Here is an 18,496-nt window from a genome sequence, read left to right as displayed (position 1 = left end):
TTCTTATGAGAAATACATATATTCGTTTAAAACCCGTTAAGACCTCAATACTAATTGTCACTCATTTATAGTTATTTCTACAAGTCTTCATATATTTGTTTTAAAGGTCCGGTAAAAACAACAAGTTTAAAAGTAAAAAAACATATAACCAACATAATAAGAATAAAAAAAATTATTACTTAATACACACAACTAAACTGGAGAAAAAATATCCAGAAACAAAAGGTACTGTCAACAAACTTAATATAATTTATGTAATCTCAACAGTATAAGTAACAAATTAAAAAGACAAACAAACAATAAGTCTCTGTGACACAGTAAGCAACAACACGAACTATATCAATCACATTACTAACACAGTTTAGTCCTTCATGAGTGGAGAACAGTGCATACACAGTACATCATCACAACTCTAACTGTATAACAATAAAAAACTTAGAAAACAATGATCAACCAAAAACGTAAAATTCACAGCTACAATAACCCTAACAAATATTGAAATGAAACAAGAAATATGTTTACAGCGCGGAGGCAATACCCCTAGTAATAATAATATTGAACCAATTTACCGATCCATCGCCTTTAGACCCGCTTACCAACTTGGTACAGAAAACATTATCCGATGCAAATATCCAATTCTACTAAAAAAACAAAAACATTACTTTATTTTCCGAAAAATGTAAATTCATAATTAAAAGCCAACTTGCATAAAAAGAAATAAAAGGAAAGGACCGAAAAATAAAGTAGAATTTCTAGGAAAGACGAGATAAGCTTCGACAGGGAGGGGCCCAAGGTTTCAATTATTGACATTTTCAGCTCCACCGTTGAAAGGAAAGAATAATAGCATCTTCCGTAACGATCGTTAACTCACAACGTCCGGCTTCTGTTACGGCCGTTAGAAAGTGTGGTTGTCGAGAAACGACGTTAAAATACAGGTTGGTGGCCGGTACACGGCTCGTAGTTATCAACTCAAAGGACAAATACTTTTCCTTTACCTAAAACTAAGGCAACAGAAACGTGTCCACATTGTATTGGTTATTGCTTGACCGCCTTTTTACCTCTCTCATGACTTGGTCGGCTTCATCCTGTATAAATCAAACCTTTGAGACCTCAACTCCTTCACAAATTAAAAGTTTCGAAATTCGATAATCATAATCAAATTCTATCTCAATCTCAAGCTTCGATCAAGGTGAGCTTCTTGATCTCTTCTTCGATTAGTTGTTTCGTTTGAATCGCGAGCTGTTCTCTACTCGTTGAGTTTTGATTCGTCGTTAAAAATCGTCTTGTGTGTTCATCTTCGTTGTTACGCGTCGATCTGTTGTTTCCTTTGTTGATCTACGGTCAGTTTCTTGTTAGGATCTGATTAGTGATTGTTAGTAGTCGTGGATCTATGTTGATAAGCGTCGATCTGTGATTTTCATCTAATTGATTTTGTATCAATTCGTGGATCTGTGATTGCTGTTCGCAATTTGATCTGAATGGTTCGTTGATGATTTGATTCTATTTAATTAGTTGACTTATTATCCTTGGTTAATGTTTATACTGTGATTAGTGATTGTTTTCGGAATTGATCGCTGCTGTTTGTGAATTTCAGATGCAGATCTTCGTGAAAACTCTCACCGGGAAGACCATCACCCTCGAGGTGGAAAGCTCTGACACCATCGACAACGTTAAAGCAAAGATCCAGGACAAGGAAGGCATTCCTCCGGATCAGCAGAGGCTTATCTTTGCTGGAAAGCAGTTGGAAGACGGGAGAACCTTGGCTGACTACAACATCCAGAAGGAGTCTACGCTTCACTTGGTCCTCAGGCTTCGTGGTGGTATGCAGATCTTCGTCAAGACCCTTACCGGAAAGACGATCACTTTGGAGGTGGAGAGCTCTGACACCATCGATAACGTTAAGGCCAAGATCCAGGATAAGGAGGGAATCCCACCGGACCAGCAGAGGTTGATCTTTGCCGGCAAGCAGTTGGAGGATGGCAGGACCTTGGCCGACTACAACATTCAGAAAGAGTCGACCCTTCACCTGGTCTTGCGTCTACGTGGAGGCATGCAAATCTTCGTGAAGACTTTAACAGGAAAGACGATCACTCTAGAGGTGGAGAGTTCCGACACCATTGACAACGTGAAAGCCAAAATCCAGGACAAAGAGGGTATTCCTCCGGACCAGCAGCGTCTCATCTTCGCTGGCAAACAGCTTGAGGATGGTCGTACTTTGGCTGACTATAACATCCAGAAAGAATCAACTCTTCACTTGGTGCTCAGGCTCCGTGGTGGTATGCAGATTTTCGTTAAGACCTTGACCGGCAAGACCATCACACTTGAGGTGGAGAGCTCCGACACCATTGACAACGTGAAGGCCAAGATCCAAGACAAGGAAGGTATTCCTCCAGACCAGCAGCGTCTCATCTTCGCCGGAAAGCAGCTCGAGGATGGTCGCACCTTGGCAGACTACAACATCCAGAAGGAGTCCACCCTTCACTTGGTCCTCCGTCTCCGTGGAGGTTTCTAAAACTCTTGTCCTTTGTTGGTTCAAAAGTCAGTGTCTGCGTTTCTTTTAAATACTTCTTATGGTTTATGTTTTGGGGTCTTATAAAGCCCCTTATGAATAATTGATGAACTCGCTTTGCGTCCTTGTTTTTCTCTTCCGTTATGAACCAAATCAGATTTCTCTATTGTGAAATATATTATAATATAGTCGTTGCTCTTTATGTTTCCCTATTGTGCTTTCTACGTGTATAAAAGTTGTGCCGTTTGCTAGCTAGTCCAGTATGGTTCGATTGAGAATTATCAGGTGACAAGAGTCGTTGCTATTTAATGTTGTGCCCTTTGCTGATCTCCTGTTTGCTTGGCTTATACTTCTGAAATCTTAAGCCTGAATGAGGCTGACGAATGAAAGTGGTTTATGACTTTCTCGCTCTGCTTGAATATGCTCGTGGAACTACAATCTCATCTCTTTGTTACTGTCTTTTAGCTTAAAGTCCAATGCCTTTATCACAACAGGTGGTCTTATAGTGTTAATTTCTCAAACAGATGGTTAAAAGTGTGGTTTCTAAAACAGATGGTTGATAATGTTGTTTCTCAACGGGGTGGTTGATAGTGTAGTTTCTAAAACAGGTGGTTGACAGTGTAGTTGCATAACTCGTCTCAATTGCTTCTTATTGTTTATCTGTGCCCACGGTTTGGAGGTGAAAAGAAGGTTTATAGCAAAATCTAAATCTGTTCCACTGGCCATTAAAAAGCTTCATCCTCTTTGGTCATGTCTTTTCTTCGGAACTAGCTCAAGTCTCATTATGCCTTTGTTAGCTGGTTAATAGTGGTTCTTACATTTGGAAATTCATTCTCTTTGTTATAGTCTTTTGCTTACATTCATGTGCTTTTGAAATTAGACTTGAACCCATTGTGCCTTTGTTAGCAACAGATGGTTTGATAGTGTACTTTCTCAAATTTAGTCTCAAGTGGTTCTTACAGACCTAGATCTCTATAATGCTCGAGTTGCTTAAGAGGAAGATGATTCTTGTAGATTAAGCTCTCTGGTAATGAAAAGAGTTGTTGTAATGGAAAATTTGAGCCTAGTAAATACCAGATGTTCTCCTGTGTCCATTTGGTAACCAAACATAAAAGTACGAAACTAGGCCAAAAGGGTGAAGGCTTTCTTTAATTTTCATCCATCAAAGACAATATAACACAATGTGTACTGTACTCTGTAAAATATAACCATCGGAAAAAAAAAATATTACAAACAAGAGTCTCCTGTGGGAAGATCTAAAAGTGTTCCAACAAAAGCGTGTGCAAATTATAATTTAATACACAATGGGACCTATTGCATATTATTGTTCAAGTGGCAACCATTCCATTTCCAGCTCTAATTCTCCACACTCTACATTCTGAAGCTTGATCTGAACCTCTTGCTTCACTTTCCCATCAACAATGTTAATGATGCTGTCATCTATAAGCGGATTATCATGCGATTTCAGCCATTTTCCAATCTGCATATCCCCAAACATCTCAGGATCCCCAAAAGCCATTGCAGATGTGATAAGAGGTTGGATATCAAGTTCAGCTTCTCCCATTATGTCATCAGCAGAGAATGTGTCATAATCATACACTTGCTGCAATCACAGAGAAACCACATAAGATGCATTCAGAATAAAAAACCTCCAAATGCTTTAGGATGGGTTTACCAGTTTCACTGGACCATAGCTCTCAGGAACAGATAGCATGAGCTCTTGGTTCCATATTGGGTTCAAGTTACTATTCACAACTGTTGTTTGAAGTTTCTGAACAATCAACATGAACAATAGTTTTAAGATCCAAAAGAGTCCATTGTATAAACAGTAAACAAAGAGATGCACTTACTTGCTTCCCAAGATTCAAGACAACATAAGGATCACTTGACATCATGTCTCTGATTGCTAAGTTAGTACCTTTCTTAACAGTCACCTTCAACAATCCAATAAACTCTACCATTCCTTCCTCAAACTGTCAAAACTTATAAATCTCATTAAGAAGATTTTATCAAAGAAGAAACTGTTTAGAAAAGGTTGCAAGTTAGAAGGTTTACTATCTTCTTTGATGACGAATTTGCGCGAAAACTATCCATGAATTTTGTAGAAAGAGTTGATTTAAGAAATGATGGTTTCTTTGTCGAGGAGCACTTCCCTGATGTAATCCGCAAGCTTGGTTTCAGAAACTCTTGGAGTTCATATTTGGACCTAACCAAAGATTGAGTAACTCATTAGAAAGAATGATAGATTTGTCCTGTCACAAGTTCTTTTTGAATGAGTACCTAATGAATCTCATACGCTGGTCATGACTAACATCAGGACCAGGCTTAGAGCTTCCTTCAGGTACAAAAGCTTCGTAAATAGAATTGGCAGAAGCATTTCCTCCAATTTCAATCATGGAGTCGACTTCCTCATCAGACCATTCATCAAGTGTCACAGACAAGACCTGGATCAACCAAACCAAGCTATATATGAATAGATAACAAAAAAAACGATCATATTGTCAGAGTAATAAAAGCTATATCACCTTTGAGATATGAGTGCCGAGGCTTCTGTGCACACCGCAACATTTTAAGCAAATGAAGACTCCAATATTTGCTGATCTGAGAAAAAAGAAGACACAAAGATGCCGCATAACTAAAGACACAAGTATATGTGGAGATACAAAGACACAAAACAATATAGTAACTTGGTTAGACATATGATCAAACTTACGCCCATTTGGGATCAGGAGCGGAACAATCAGCGCAGACTCGGTTATCAGGTTGTTTCAAAAGATCTTTTATTCTCCTTTTACCTGTTAAACACGCAACCTAATAATCATCAGAAACCCTAAAGATCATTTTATGAATTCTTCACCCATTATTGTAACTACAGAACACAAAAAAATCCAGGAATTTTCTCTAAATCTATAGAATTTCATCACATTAGTGAAAGCCCAAAAATTAATCTTTTGATATACCTGAGGCAGGCTGGCCGAGTCTGGCTGCATAATTGCTCATTTCTCTTCTAAGAAACAACAATCATCAACAAAATGATCCCTGCGTTTGAACAAATAAACAAAATAAATGTGAACATTTGTTGAAGACCATTTCTTAAGGTAATCAAACTGATTAACGGTTAAACTTGAACATTGCTGTATTTTTTTTTTTAAATTGATCTTTTCAACATTGATGAAGGACAAAAGGTGTTCCAAAAAAAAAAAAAAGATGAAGGACAAAAGTTTCAAAAAAAAAAAAACATTGATGAATAATAACATTTCAATGGAGGAAGAACCAGGGACAAGACTAAAGTTCCATTAAAAAAAAAAATCTAAACATACAGAGAAGGAATCTAGGGGTTGAATGATCTAACAATGTAACAAGGAACACACATACAGAATCAAAATTGAGAGATAAGAGAGAGTTTGGTATTCTTACAATCTTGGTATTCTTACAATCTTGGGAAAGGGAGGATAGATAGGGGAATGACGAAGAATACGTGCTCTGACTTTTATTTTAATATTTTCAAAAATATTCTCCCTTTTTCTGAAATGAAGAAATTAGTGCAAATTGTCAATTTAAGGATAATGAGATCATTCCCACCAAAGTCGGCGACTTTATGGTCTCCATTTATTTTAAGTGTGATGACAACTGCTTTGTGAAATCATATATTTTTTTTTTTTTTTGTGTTCATTATACCCAAACTTATGCACTGTAACCTTAAGTTCAACCACTGATGGAATCTATTCTTTTGAAATGCACATTATAGATATATGTGTTTATTTGTTGGGTTGACACATTTGCATACTATTGTGCCTTTCTATAGTTAGAATAGAAGACAAACAAAAAGAGATGCTTTAGGGAACTGAGACTACACGGATTATGTTGAAAAATTGCTGTGTTCATGGCTTCTTTTTGTAGACGAGAACAATTCTTCTGCGTTTGATGTCCTTTAAATCAAGAATATTGATCATCTTCTTACGCCAGAATGCTTCATGTTCATACGACAATATTAAGCAAATGATAATAGTTACTGTTCACAATGTGAATATGACTACTGTATAAAAGTTTTCCTTTCTCACCTACTCGAGAAATTTTTTATTTCTTTTACAAACATAATGGAGATGTTGGTTTACATGTAGTTGTGACTGCAACTTGTGATCTTTGCTATTAGTAATAATAATCAACTTGGTATAAATAATGTAATTCTTCATCTCTTTGATTCATCCGAACCTCAAAAACGTTAAAGTTCTCGTCTCTCTTGTAATAGAAAAATTGGGTACAATAAAACAAACAGAAGGGAGCAAAAACTTTAGGAACTGAAAAGACTTGTCATTACATAAACTTAAGACTCAAAAATAAGTACCAACTCTTCTTTCACCCCCAACAGAATACTTATGACAGCCTTAAGGGATGTATTGCCACACCATTTTGCGCAGACTTTATGCATCCCCACCTTCCAAATCTCGTCTCCTGCCATATCCATATCGCAAACACACAACAGTTTGGTATTAGCATTCACTTAAACAACACATAGAACAAAGAGAGAAGATGAGGGAGGATGATCACATACCTGTCCAACACCAGCAATCAGAAATTTACCGGATTTTGCAAAAGCCATAGAGTTCACAAATCCAGTCTGTAACATAATAAAAGAAACATTGTGAGATTACTACTTTATGATGTGAAAGGGGCTTTTCTCCTTGTATTAGAAACAACCGATGGATCAACACAACACTAGAGAAAGAAAATATTACCAGTGGAAGCTTGAATAAAGGTCGAATGGCACCTGCTTCAACAGCCATCAAATGCACAAAACCATTACCAGCTCCAGATGCAGCAAGGTCACTACCTCTGCAAACAGCAACTGAACTGACCCAAGAATTCGTTGTGGAAGAGTTGACATAATCATGATCACCATTTTCTGGTTTAGAAAGAAAGAATTAAGAACTTTCAGAGCTGCAATGCTAAAGATTAAAATGCATCAGACGAGACCGAAAATGAATTTACCATTAGTGGTGGTCCCATCAGCTACAACGGCATGTGCATTCTTGAGGAGAAACACCGGCTTCTTTTTCAACATGCCCCAAAGCGCAACAGTTCCGTTGTCCGAACCAGACAGGTACTCAGTGTCACTGATGAAACAGCAGCTCTCAAGAGAAGATGCAGGTGCGCGGTAAATCGTACGGCTCGTCTCAGGCATCTAACATCATATAAAACAAGACTTACTAAGTACAGAATAACAGAAACCATATGATGATGTCTCAACCCAATAGTCTATTACCTTGTGTAATAGCATGGTCCTATCTCTTCCAACAGTAAGTGCACGCTCCTTCCTAAGCGCATCAATGGCTAGAATCTCATCCTGGTGTCCAAAACTGTCTTGCACAAAAGCTTTATCTTCCACATTCCACGCCTTGACACTCCGATCAAAAGAACCAGAGTAGAGCTCCGTTGTCCCGTGTCTGAAACATAGGCAAGAAACAGTGTTCCTGTGACCTGGAAAGGCCTGCAAACACACATAATTATACAAAAAGCTGAGCCTAGACGGAAGAAACCAGACCACAAAACAAAACCAAAACAGGATTATATTCATTATTACCTGGACATGTTCTCTGGTACGAACGTCCCATATATGAACATGCCTATCAACTCCACCAGTCGCCAAGTAACGACCGTCAGAGCTAACGGCTAAAGCAAGAGACTCTCTGCTGTGTTTTTTACTCCGAGGCTCCCTCACTTTCATCCCGTGAGACTTGAGAACGTCATCGCTTGGCCATTTGTATTTGTCACTCTTGCCAGAAGATACATCCCAATGGACAATAGTGCCGTCTTTGGAAGCTGAGAATCCTCTAGTGTCGTCATCAGAGAGAGCAACGGAGACAACAGATTTTCGGTGCTTGACAATAATGCTAAACTCATCACTACTCAGTGGCTCCTGAACACTGATTCATGCAAAAAAAAAAAGGTTTAACCTTTTATCAGTATAATAACCAAACAAATGATCAAAAATCACTAACTTGCTTCACAATTTTCAGCCAGTTTTTTAAAACACTAGCTACCCCTAAAGCCTAATTGACAAAGTTTATCTTATCTTCAGTATAACCAATCTTCAAACCTAACAAATAATTAAAAAGTCACTAACTTGCTTCACAATTCAATCGATTCTCTAAACCACCACAAGCTACCCATAAACCATAATTAACCAAAGTTTCTTCATTTACCTGGATGCAATAGCTCTTCGAACCCGACCACTATCCTCCTGCTGCTTCTTCATCAAAGTCTTGACAATATCATCATCCTCATCGTCTTCATCATCATCACGTTCTTCACGCTGCCTCCTCTGAGCTTCCCTCGTTCGCAACAGCAACGCCTCAGCTAACCTCTTTCGCTTCTCTCCGGCCGTCTCGTCGGCAAACTCATCCTCTTCCTCCTCCGCGGCTTCATCAACTCCTTTCCTATCTTCGCCGTGAAAGCCGTTCTCTTCGGCGTCGGAGTCAATAGACTCGATGTCTTCGTCGTCGTAAGTACTGACTTTCCTCCGTTTCTTCGTCTCTTGCTCGAAGAAGGGATCCGAATCGGTCGAGCCCTTCTTGCCGCCTTTCTTAAAGCCTCCACCTTTCGGGTGCTTCATCCTTCTCTCTTATCTGTATCTCTGTAGCTCAGCGAAAGCAGGAGAGCTCGATTAGGGTTTAAGGTTTAGCTTAAGGGTTTAGCGGCGATGGCCAAGCAAAAAAAAACGATTTTGTTTGTTTGGTCGGAAAGTCCACAACTTTAAAATCTTCCACTTACGGCTTTTACAAAGGGAACCTAGGTTTTCTTCCCAAGTCGGGTTGACCCGACCCATTATTGGCTAGTCCACAGTGAGCCCATTAACCATTTCGTTCTTGTGTAGCACAATATTGGGGCCCATTAGTTACGTCTATATTATCAAAACACAATTACTAATAAGAAATAGCCCTAAAACTTACCACATATTTACGATGGAATGCCACTGAAGTATTTAATAAATCTAGCAATAAATATTCTGTCTTTTCTTACTTATTAATGCACTTTCCTAAATCTATTTTTAACTAAAATCACGGTAACAGTTTAAAGAAATCTAATTGCCATTGAGGAATAGGGCAACAATAAGAAAAATAAAAAATATCAAAACATGATTTGGTTGTAATTTACAGTCAAATCTTTTCACGAAATATGATAATTTTGTACTTTAATAAAATATTATATCATGAATCAGTTGCAACTTACAATCCTATTTTAAAATATATATTATACTAAGGTGTAAAAAATTACATCATGGAATAAGTGAAAACAAATCATTTCTAAACACACAACATCAACATATGAACCGTAAGAAAAACATATGCAAATATCCTCCATACGTTCAACAAATAATTTCCTAAAAATGATTTAGCCAAAATTTTAGGAATATTCAAGTTTAAAACAATTTTTAACAATAATATGTAATATTCTCCAAATATTGTATAATCCCACAAATTTAGCTTGCAAAGCATAAAATATATGTATTTCGAATATTCCTAAAGTATATGTTTAAACATTTCAGTTACTATTAATTATTTTCAACAATAAAATCTTTCAAGGTTAAGATTTAAATATCTTTGAATTACTTATAGAACAATATGAAATGTTTATAACCGAATATTCCCTTTTAATATATCTAAATCTCGCATAATATATATATATATATATATATATATATATCAAAAATTCCTTAAATACATTTTAACAATCTCGGTTACTATTAATTATTTTCAACAATAAAACTATCTACGCTAATATTTAAATATCTTTAAATTACTTGTAGAACAATATTTAATATTTATAACTCAGTATTCCTTAATGTATCTAAATCTCACCATATATAATCAAAATATTTGAAATATTACTGTACTTGGAAAACGATTCATGTTAAAAGAAATATTACTTAAACATATCAATGGGTCAATATTTATCGAATGTTTAATATGAATACGCAGGTCAATATTTTTTATAACTATTTAATTATTGTGTTTATAAATATTTTAAATATGGTAAATATTTAAAATATTAAGCAATAAATATATAAATAATATTTATGTATTAAAAGTAAAAATAAATACCCGCGCATCCGCCTGACCACATGTTATACATCAGCCTTACGTCCTAATAAGAAATAACCCTAAGACTTACAACTTAATTACAATACAATGCCATTGAAGTAATTAATAAAAATTAATCTAAATTAATTTTTGTTCCTAAATCTATTTCACAACAAATTCATGATAAATATTACACTTAATGCACATTAATACTATAAACCTTAATATGTAAAGTAGAAAACCTCTTTCCATAAATTTATGGGTATTATCATCTATTAAATAATGTTTATTACATTTTTCAAAATTTTATTGTTAATGAAATGAATTAACAATATTTAAAAAATTTAAAGGATATGCCGTAATTGAGAATAAAAACTTAATAATGAGAACATATTTAAACATTTCCATTTTACTTGATAATTCTAAATTTGTACCTAATTAAATTTTCAAATAACCAATTTGACTAATCTATTTAATTGATGATATTGCTTTAGATATATATATGACTAAAATGCTATTAGAAAATTATTTTTAAATTATGTATGATATTACATTTGTTCAATTGAATTTTACCTTAAATTATTTTTCTTTAGTAAGGATTTGAAATATTAAATTTGGTAGTAACGTGTACATTTAAGTATTTGTATTAAAAAATTAAAAACACCTAAGATTTTTCTTATGAAAAAATTGTAATAGAGAAAATTTCAAAAGAATATTCTTCAATTTTTGTATGTAAAGAAAAACATTTAGACAAGATAACAATGTTCTAAAAAAGAAAAAAAAATCATATAAAATAAAAATCCTACATATAATAAAATGTTAAAGTCAATAAGTTAAAATAAAATTAATTTGATAATAATATAAATACAAGAAATGAAATTACTCATTCCAACAAATTACTCATTTTAATAAGTATAATATAAATATTTTAGTAAAAATGCATGACGAATATTTATGTATCGGGTTGAGAAATTAAAAATTAAGACTACTTATATAACGGGTTGTAAATTTAAATATAGTTGTCATTTATGACCAAAAACCTATTAAAACATCTCAAATATTATTTTTGCATATATATGTTAGTTTATGGAAAACACACGCATAAACTAAAAATATATATTTTAATTATTATGCGTAATGTCATAATAAAAATACATAATACGTGAAAAAATAAATAAATATTATATTATTTTTAGAAAACAAAAGTATATTCTTAAAAAATGAAAAGTGGTTTCTCTTTTCTACTGGGAACTCAAATGTTGTAAATAATTCTTTCCAACGCGTATCAAACCCGACCAATAAAAGACTACTAGCATTTCCTTTACCATTAGCCAACTCGATATCGGGTAAATAAAAATGATATCGGTTAAATAAGAACAAATATTCGAGTGATATTTACAGTTATATAAATCATTTTACTTTTACTATTAGTGGAATTATGTAACAGCAATATATGTATTATGTGATGTATTTTTGTCACCATTTTATTATAATTTTTATATAATAGGTCTAGTTTTTTTTTTATAGCTGTAGACTAATCATCCTATATGGCATAACTAATCATCCGGTTGCATACGAACTCTCCTGCTTCCTCTCTTCCTTATCACTTTTTATATTATTTTGAGGTTTTTAGATGGTTTTAAAGCAAGCTAGATTCAGATCCTAAGACATGTTCTCAAGTCTGAACTTTTATTACATGTTGTTGAAGAGGGTTCACTAATAAACACAAAGATCGTGCTTTTTTCTTGATGTAGCAGTTTCCGTAAAGTTGTTTAGTCTATTGGACAGATACACTCTAGTGTTAGAGTGACAGAGAGGTGTTGATCTGTTTGCAGGGAAATGTACTCGAATTGAGATCCATTTGCTTACCCCACATGGTGTGGGCTCCAGGTACTACATACATCTCTTCTCTCTCAGGCTTTTGTTTCATCAACAAGGAAAAGATGATATCTTGTTTTTTCATTCTAGTTTACAAATTTTATGTTTCTTGGACTTTTAGAGTATAAATTTTAGTACTTTGTTTTGTTAGTAATATAACTCTCAGCTGGATGTTCTTACATTGCAGCCTATACTAAAGCGTGCGGAAGAGTTGATGTGGATGGCTCTAGGCATCTTCTTGGTGACCATGCTGGACTGATTCATCTGCTTGCTATAACCACTCACGAGAAAGAAAAGTAAGTGTACTAGCTCTTACACCCTTCCATATTCTAAACAACTGAAAGCTCTATTGAACTTATTTACTCTTTTTATATGAAGGGTCACTAGCCTTAAAGTGTGAGCTTTTGTGTGAAACTTCTATTGCGTCCTCTATATCATACGACCTTGACTATGCTGTTGTCTTTGTCGGCTCAAGCTTTGGCGATTCACAGGTGTGTTGAGAATAATTATGGTCTCAACTCTTCTTATAAGTTTGTTCCCCGTAGAATGTAAATCTATATAGTCCATGTGTTAGTTGTACAATGTTTTAATTAAACCATTGGCGTGTTTCAATGTTTTGATTTTCCAATTGCAGCTGGTAAAGCTACATCTACATCGTGATGCAAAAGGCACATATGTACAAGTCCTGGAGAATGATATTCTTGTCTTTCTTTCGGCCTCACAGAAACGTAAACTGTCTCTCTTATCTCTTAAACCACGAAGAAAAGAAAAAGATTCATATGTTTTTACTTGATGACAAAGTATCTCATGTTCTTCGAAATAAATGTTTCAGGTCACGACTCGGATGCCAAGTCATTGCAAGACCAGAGCTTGATGGTTTGCGTTTGGCCATTCCTTCAGCCACAAGAAACTTTGCGGTTGATAGGTTTGTTTTATATAGTGGAACATTGGAACCTGAAGCAGCACAACCCCATAGAGATGATTACTGTTCCTTTGATAATTTTGATGGCTGTTTACTGAGAGAAAACAGTGTTATTACATATCTTTGGTCTTGTCTTTGCGTTTCCTTTTCTGTCTGATTTCTAACACAAACCTTTAAACAATTTTTTCTAGACGATTGTCACTGGCAAAAGGCTTGATTCCTTTAAATGTTGCAGAAAAAAAAACTCACAAATTTTAACTCAAAGAAAGATAAAACAGTCACATATGCTTGTGCTATTAGATAAAATAAGTAAAGGAGTTTTAGAAAGCAAAAGACTCATGGCAAGGACACGAAAGACCTCCAAAACTACTTAAAAGAGATACATATAATATGTCTTCAGCTAACCCGATGCACCTAGAAGTTGCCGGCTATAATATTCGGATTATCGTTCATCATACAGGCCACTGTAAAGAAAGGACTGCAAGTCGTCAGTAAGGTCAAATTCTGGAAAGTCAAGGATTTCAACATCTGGCTGGTCGACATCATCAGGGAATTCATACTCAAACGAATACATTTCGATAACCGATGCATCATATGGGTAATCATGAATAGAGTCATTAGATCGTCTCAAAACTTTGATACTCTCGGAACACCTGTTCTCCAGATCGCCCACAATGTTAACGTTAAAACACTGAAGTAAATCAAGATGTTCCAGGTTAGGACAATTATCAAGAATGGCATTTAAACCGTCGTCTGTTAAATTGTTTCCAAAAAGCTGGAGGTGACGAAGTCCATTCATTGTTGCAGCGATAGCTAGAGCATCATCGTCACTAATGAGTCTAGGATACTTATGTGACACCCCGATTTACATAATAAAATGTTACGATAAATAAATAGTTCTGATACCAAAATGTGACACCCGTCACTTTCGAAAGATAATAAATAGATAAAAACGAAAATAAAATAATAATACAACTCAAATAATAATAATAATTTCCACCATAATATAAAAGTCATATAAAAGTCAATACGATACCAAAAGGCCTAAAAGCCCAACATCGATAACATCCGAAATATAAAATACGACATAAACCGAAAGTCTGAAATAGGAATAACATAAACGATAAAAGTCCAAAGGTCTAAAGGCCCAATAAAGATAAAAAGCGGTAAAAGCGATAGAAGCCCAAAAGCCCAATAGCACCGGTCCGATAATCACTCATGCTCGTCGCTCTCATCTGAAAGGGGGAAAGAAGGAGGGGTGAGCAACAGGGGAGTTGCCCAGCGAGGTATGGGATGCTAAACCGCAAACCACAGACTGAGTTCATAGCACTACTAAAATGTAGGCCTAGCTCTAGCATGAAACAAACACGGTGCCTATTACACCACACATAACAATCAATATTCGGCTAGAGGACTAGCCGTTACAACTCATGCGCTTATAGTACATAGCTACTCTCTGCACCACGCATCTCCTCATAAGGATATATACATATACTCGAAGCGTCGCTAGTACAGTCTGTCTCTGTACCCCCGCCCATCGTAGCGTCGAATGCAAACGTCTCTGCACCACGCCCCAAACAGTAGCGTCGAAGCTCAAACGTCTCTGAACTCACGCCCATATCACACCGTAGCGTCGAAGCTCAGACATCTCTGAACTCACGCCCTCATCACATAGTCCCTACTCATAACTATGTATATACATATATATAGCAGTTCTTAGCATCAATCATTTCACACAATCGTTGAATCCTCTATTATCCTAATTCCAGTTAACAATCAATATCAATAATGAACAAGCAAGACTCTCAAATAGACTCGATTCACAAAGACGGATCATGTTTCGAAACTAAACTTTCCATAATGGTAGTACTAAACTAGCTCGGGATTTAACGGAATAGCCCTCACCTTAGCAATGAAGAGAAGTGGTATATATGACCTCCAGCTGCTCAAATGGACTCCAAATCTGAAATCAGATCGAAATTTCGAGTCAGAACGCCTTTCGAACGGTTTAAAACGGAAATCAATTTAAACCGGCTAACCGATCGGTTAACCGAGTCAACCGAGTTGACTCACTGAGTTGACTCGGCCGAGTTGACCGAGTCGCCGGCGAGTCACCGGTGTCGGTCACCGGCGGAGCTGCGGCGGAGGACGGTGGTCCGGCGGTGGCGACGATTTCTGGCGGCGGCGCGTGTACCTCACGCGCGCAGAGGCGAAACTTCCGGAGGCGCGTACGGCTTCGTCCGGACTCCGATTGAGGCGTTTTTGGTGGCTATGAATTCGTATCGACGAGAGGAACACGATGGTGGTCTTGGATTCACGAGATTCATCACGGTTAGAAAGTTATGGGCGATTTACTAAACGGAAACGAAACTGAGCTTAAGGAATGCGGTTTCCGGCTGTTACCTAGGGTGTTTATCGGTGGTGGCAAGCTGAACGTGGTCACGGCACACGGTTTCTCCGGCGACGAGCTCAGGTGAGCTTTCTCCCTTCTTCTCCTTCTTTTCTCTCTCTTTCTCTCTCTCTCTACCTCAAGCTTTAAAGAAGATGGAGATGGTGGGGAAGAAGGTGGAGATGGTGGAGAAAAGGTAGAAGTGGTGGGGTTGGAGAAAGAAGTAGAGATGGTGGGAGTGGTGGGTCATTACAACTTAATTCCCTTGTGGTTTAGCTTCAATGTCTTCAGATTAGGACAAGACTGGGCTACAGATTTCAGAGATTCTCCTGACAATGAGCCGTATGAAACCTCGAGTTCTTCAAACAATGGAAGCTTCACAAGTGCTTCGGTAAGTCCCTCGTCCGTTACTAGATAGCATTTTACAAGTTTAAGGCTTCTCAGATTTCCTGAACTGTAAACAATTGCGTGTTATAATTAAAAACATGAAGCCACGTTAAGGACTAAGAACGATAAGAACTTCTTATTAAGAAGCAAAGCACATTTACAAATGAAATTTCCCTAGCAAAACGAGACTTCATAAGCAGAGAGAGAGAGAGAGAACCTATAAGCGATGTAGTTGACTAGAGAGTCAGTGCCGAAATCCCAAATTTCAATCTCAACCAAGCCTCCCTGGCTACGATCAACTGCGTGACGGTACATGATGTCGAGGTTGTACCCCAAGTCTTCTACGTTATGCATGACAATCTTCCGCCACATAGCAGGGTCTTTAGAGACGCGACGCCATGACGTACACACTTTCTGAGCGTTTTCCAATACTTCAATCGCGCCGAGCCTTTGCAAGATGGATGACGTTAGTTCAGTCGGAAGCTCTGACCAGCTACTATATTCTCCGTCTTCCATCTCTGGAGTCAAAGACGGAAACTGCGGAGAAGGAAAACTCAGTGATAACCGTTCCAAGGAAGGAGGCAAAGAGGAAGACGCCATTTTTCTCTGAAGATAAAATTAGTCTCAAAAGTCCAATAAATAAGGGAGTGAAGTAGGTTCAAGTTTCAAGAATTCTCGTAACTATTACACAATGACCATATGGTCCCAAGGAAGAGGGAAACGACGAATAGGAAAATACCATTTTCTCTGCATGGTCAAATTGTCTCAAGTACATTAACTAAGAGAGTGAAGTACATTCAATAAATGAATGAGATAATTTCAACTTTCAAAACTTTTCGATTTTCGTATATGGAGTATCACTCAGTGACCATATCTTCATCCTAGTATTACATATGGACTACAACATTGTTTAGGGCAACGTAACATTAGGGTTTTTGGCGGCCTGTTAACGTTTAAACCAAGATATCATTATTTTATTACACACGGCCGTGAATACCAGTGCAGTACCTACTAATTTGGTGGCTTAAACCACATTAACTTAGTGTGGCCTCATATTTTTTATTTTTTACTATCAAGTAATTATATATTAGAATAATTTTTTTTGTAATTGAATAGTATTAGAGCTATATATTATAATAATATTTAAAATATGTTTTTCAATGATGAATCAATATTTAGCAAGATAATAATACATTTATTTTAATTTAGTAGGAAACTTATAATTATGGCAGTTAAAGTTAGTAATATATAGCTTTAAAAATTTAAGCAGTAGTATAATAAAACAAGATTAAGAATTTAATTTAAAATAAATAAAACATATGATACAGAAAATTATTAAGGAATGAAAATAATCTAAGAGAGTCGTATTGTTTTTTTATTTGTCAACAAAAGAATCATATTGTTAAGTAAGCAATATAGTATATGAAAACTGACAGAAAAATAGTGAAAGGATACGTATGTTTTTAAAAAAGTGCATAATAGGAGTTGAACTCTCGTATGTCACGAGTATTAGCAAACAATCTAAACTACTACACTAAAACATCCCTAAAGTTTTTTGCAAAAAAAAAAAAAAAACATCCCTAAAGTGTGGCCTCTGAAACTATTTATTTGATTGTGGCCTAAAGCATATGCTTCATGAGCCTTATGCAAGGGACGGGCCCTGGTGAATACTAACCAAGATATCATATATGATAGATTTGTATGTGGATAATACTTGAATATATTGTAATAAACTTGATCTTTTTACTCTTAACCCTAAAAAAAGCTTCCTTTGACCTTTGTTTATAATATTTATGAGAAAGTAGCTATATGTTCCTGGAAAAAATGTTTCTGGTCATTAATCGGATGGCAAGTCATCACAAGACCAGAACTAGAAGATGTTAGTTTGGCACTATTCAGCCACAAGTTTCATTTTTTTCACTACAATCCCCTGGACTATATTTACGAAGTGATTTTGCCACATGTCCTTTCTACAATCAATTTCACAAAACAAATATGACATGGCTATTGAAATTGATGACATGTCTTATAGCTTAATATGACATAGACAATTGCATTTAATGTTAATTTATATTTTTGGTAAACTTTTTAAAATATAGTAATAACTCATATATTACATTTAATGTCAATTTATATTTTTGAATTTTTTTTTAGAATATGAAAATAACTCATAAATCATCATTAAAATAAATATATTCACATATGGCATTATAAATTTCGAAATATAATTTAATTATATATTTTTAAATTATACAATTTTATTACTAAAATTTTCAAAAATGTATACAATTTTTTTAGAAAATTATAAAAATTTAATCGTAAAATCCTTA

General features: G+C 35.7%; 4 protein-coding genes across 6 annotated transcripts; 1 reads left to right on the top strand and 3 right to left on the bottom strand.

Annotated features, from left to right (window-relative positions):
- Positions 1 to 989: 989 nt before the first annotated feature.
- LOC106334969 (polyubiquitin) lies at positions 990 to 2,721 on the top strand. The gene is made up of 2 exons (XM_013773381.1): positions 990 to 1,189; positions 1,595 to 2,721. Exon 2 carries the CDS (start codon positions 1,595 to 1,597, stop codon positions 2,510 to 2,512), a length of 918 nt encoding a protein of 305 aa, XP_013628835.1. The 5' UTR covers positions 990 to 1,189; the 3' UTR covers positions 2,513 to 2,721.
- LOC106334967 (probable ADP-ribosylation factor GTPase-activating protein AGD13) lies at positions 2,585 to 6,014 on the bottom strand. Of its 3 annotated transcripts, none has more exons than XM_013773379.1 (9): positions 5,944 to 6,014; positions 5,470 to 5,548; positions 5,223 to 5,304; positions 5,035 to 5,110; positions 4,790 to 4,953; positions 4,565 to 4,715; positions 4,360 to 4,482; positions 4,185 to 4,280; positions 2,585 to 4,112 (listed from the first exon to the last, which is right to left on the bottom strand). In XM_013773379.1, exons 2-9 carry the CDS (start codon positions 5,507 to 5,509, stop codon positions 3,831 to 3,833), a joined length of 1,014 nt encoding a protein of 337 aa, XP_013628833.1. In that variant the 5' UTR covers positions 5,510 to 5,548; positions 5,944 to 6,014; the 3' UTR covers positions 2,585 to 3,830. The 3 variants fall into 3 exon arrangements, with proteins under 3 accessions (XP_013628833.1, XP_013628832.1, XP_013628834.1); XM_013773378.1 differs by having other exon boundaries at positions 5,927 to 5,998; XM_013773380.1 differs by lacking the exon at positions 5,944 to 6,014 and adding an exon at positions 5,830 to 5,878.
- Positions 6,015 to 6,727: 713 nt separating this feature from the next.
- On the bottom strand, positions 6,728 to 9,259 carry LOC106328919 (U3 snoRNP-associated protein-like YAO). Its single transcript, XM_013767460.1, has 7 exons — positions 8,713 to 9,259; positions 8,091 to 8,433; positions 7,773 to 7,997; positions 7,499 to 7,691; positions 7,246 to 7,412; positions 7,062 to 7,127; positions 6,728 to 6,961 (listed from the first exon to the last, which is right to left on the bottom strand). The coding sequence occupies exons 1-7, from the start codon at positions 9,120 to 9,122 to the stop codon at positions 6,884 to 6,886; spliced, it is 1,482 nt and encodes a 493-aa protein (XP_013622914.1). The 5' UTR covers positions 9,123 to 9,259; the 3' UTR covers positions 6,728 to 6,883.
- A 4,573-nt stretch (positions 9,260 to 13,832) lies between these two features.
- Positions 13,833 to 16,712, bottom strand: LOC106329872 (F-box protein SKIP19-like). Its single transcript, XM_013768482.1, has 4 exons — positions 16,384 to 16,712; positions 16,033 to 16,233; positions 15,261 to 15,264; positions 13,833 to 14,237 (listed from the first exon to the last, which is right to left on the bottom strand). The coding sequence occupies exons 1-4, from the start codon at positions 16,680 to 16,682 to the stop codon at positions 13,833 to 13,835; spliced, it is 909 nt and encodes a 302-aa protein (XP_013623936.1). The 5' UTR covers positions 16,683 to 16,712.
- Positions 16,713 to 18,496: the final 1,784 nt, after the last annotated feature.

Source organism: Brassica oleracea, chromosome C3, assembly GCF_000695525.1.
Source record: "Brassica oleracea var. oleracea cultivar TO1000 chromosome C3, BOL, whole genome shotgun sequence".
Lineage (NCBI taxonomy): Eukaryota > Viridiplantae > Streptophyta > Magnoliopsida > Brassicales > Brassicaceae > Brassica > Brassica oleracea.
The sequence above is the reverse complement of the archived record's forward strand: the minus strand, read 5'-3'. Positions and strand labels throughout refer to the sequence as shown.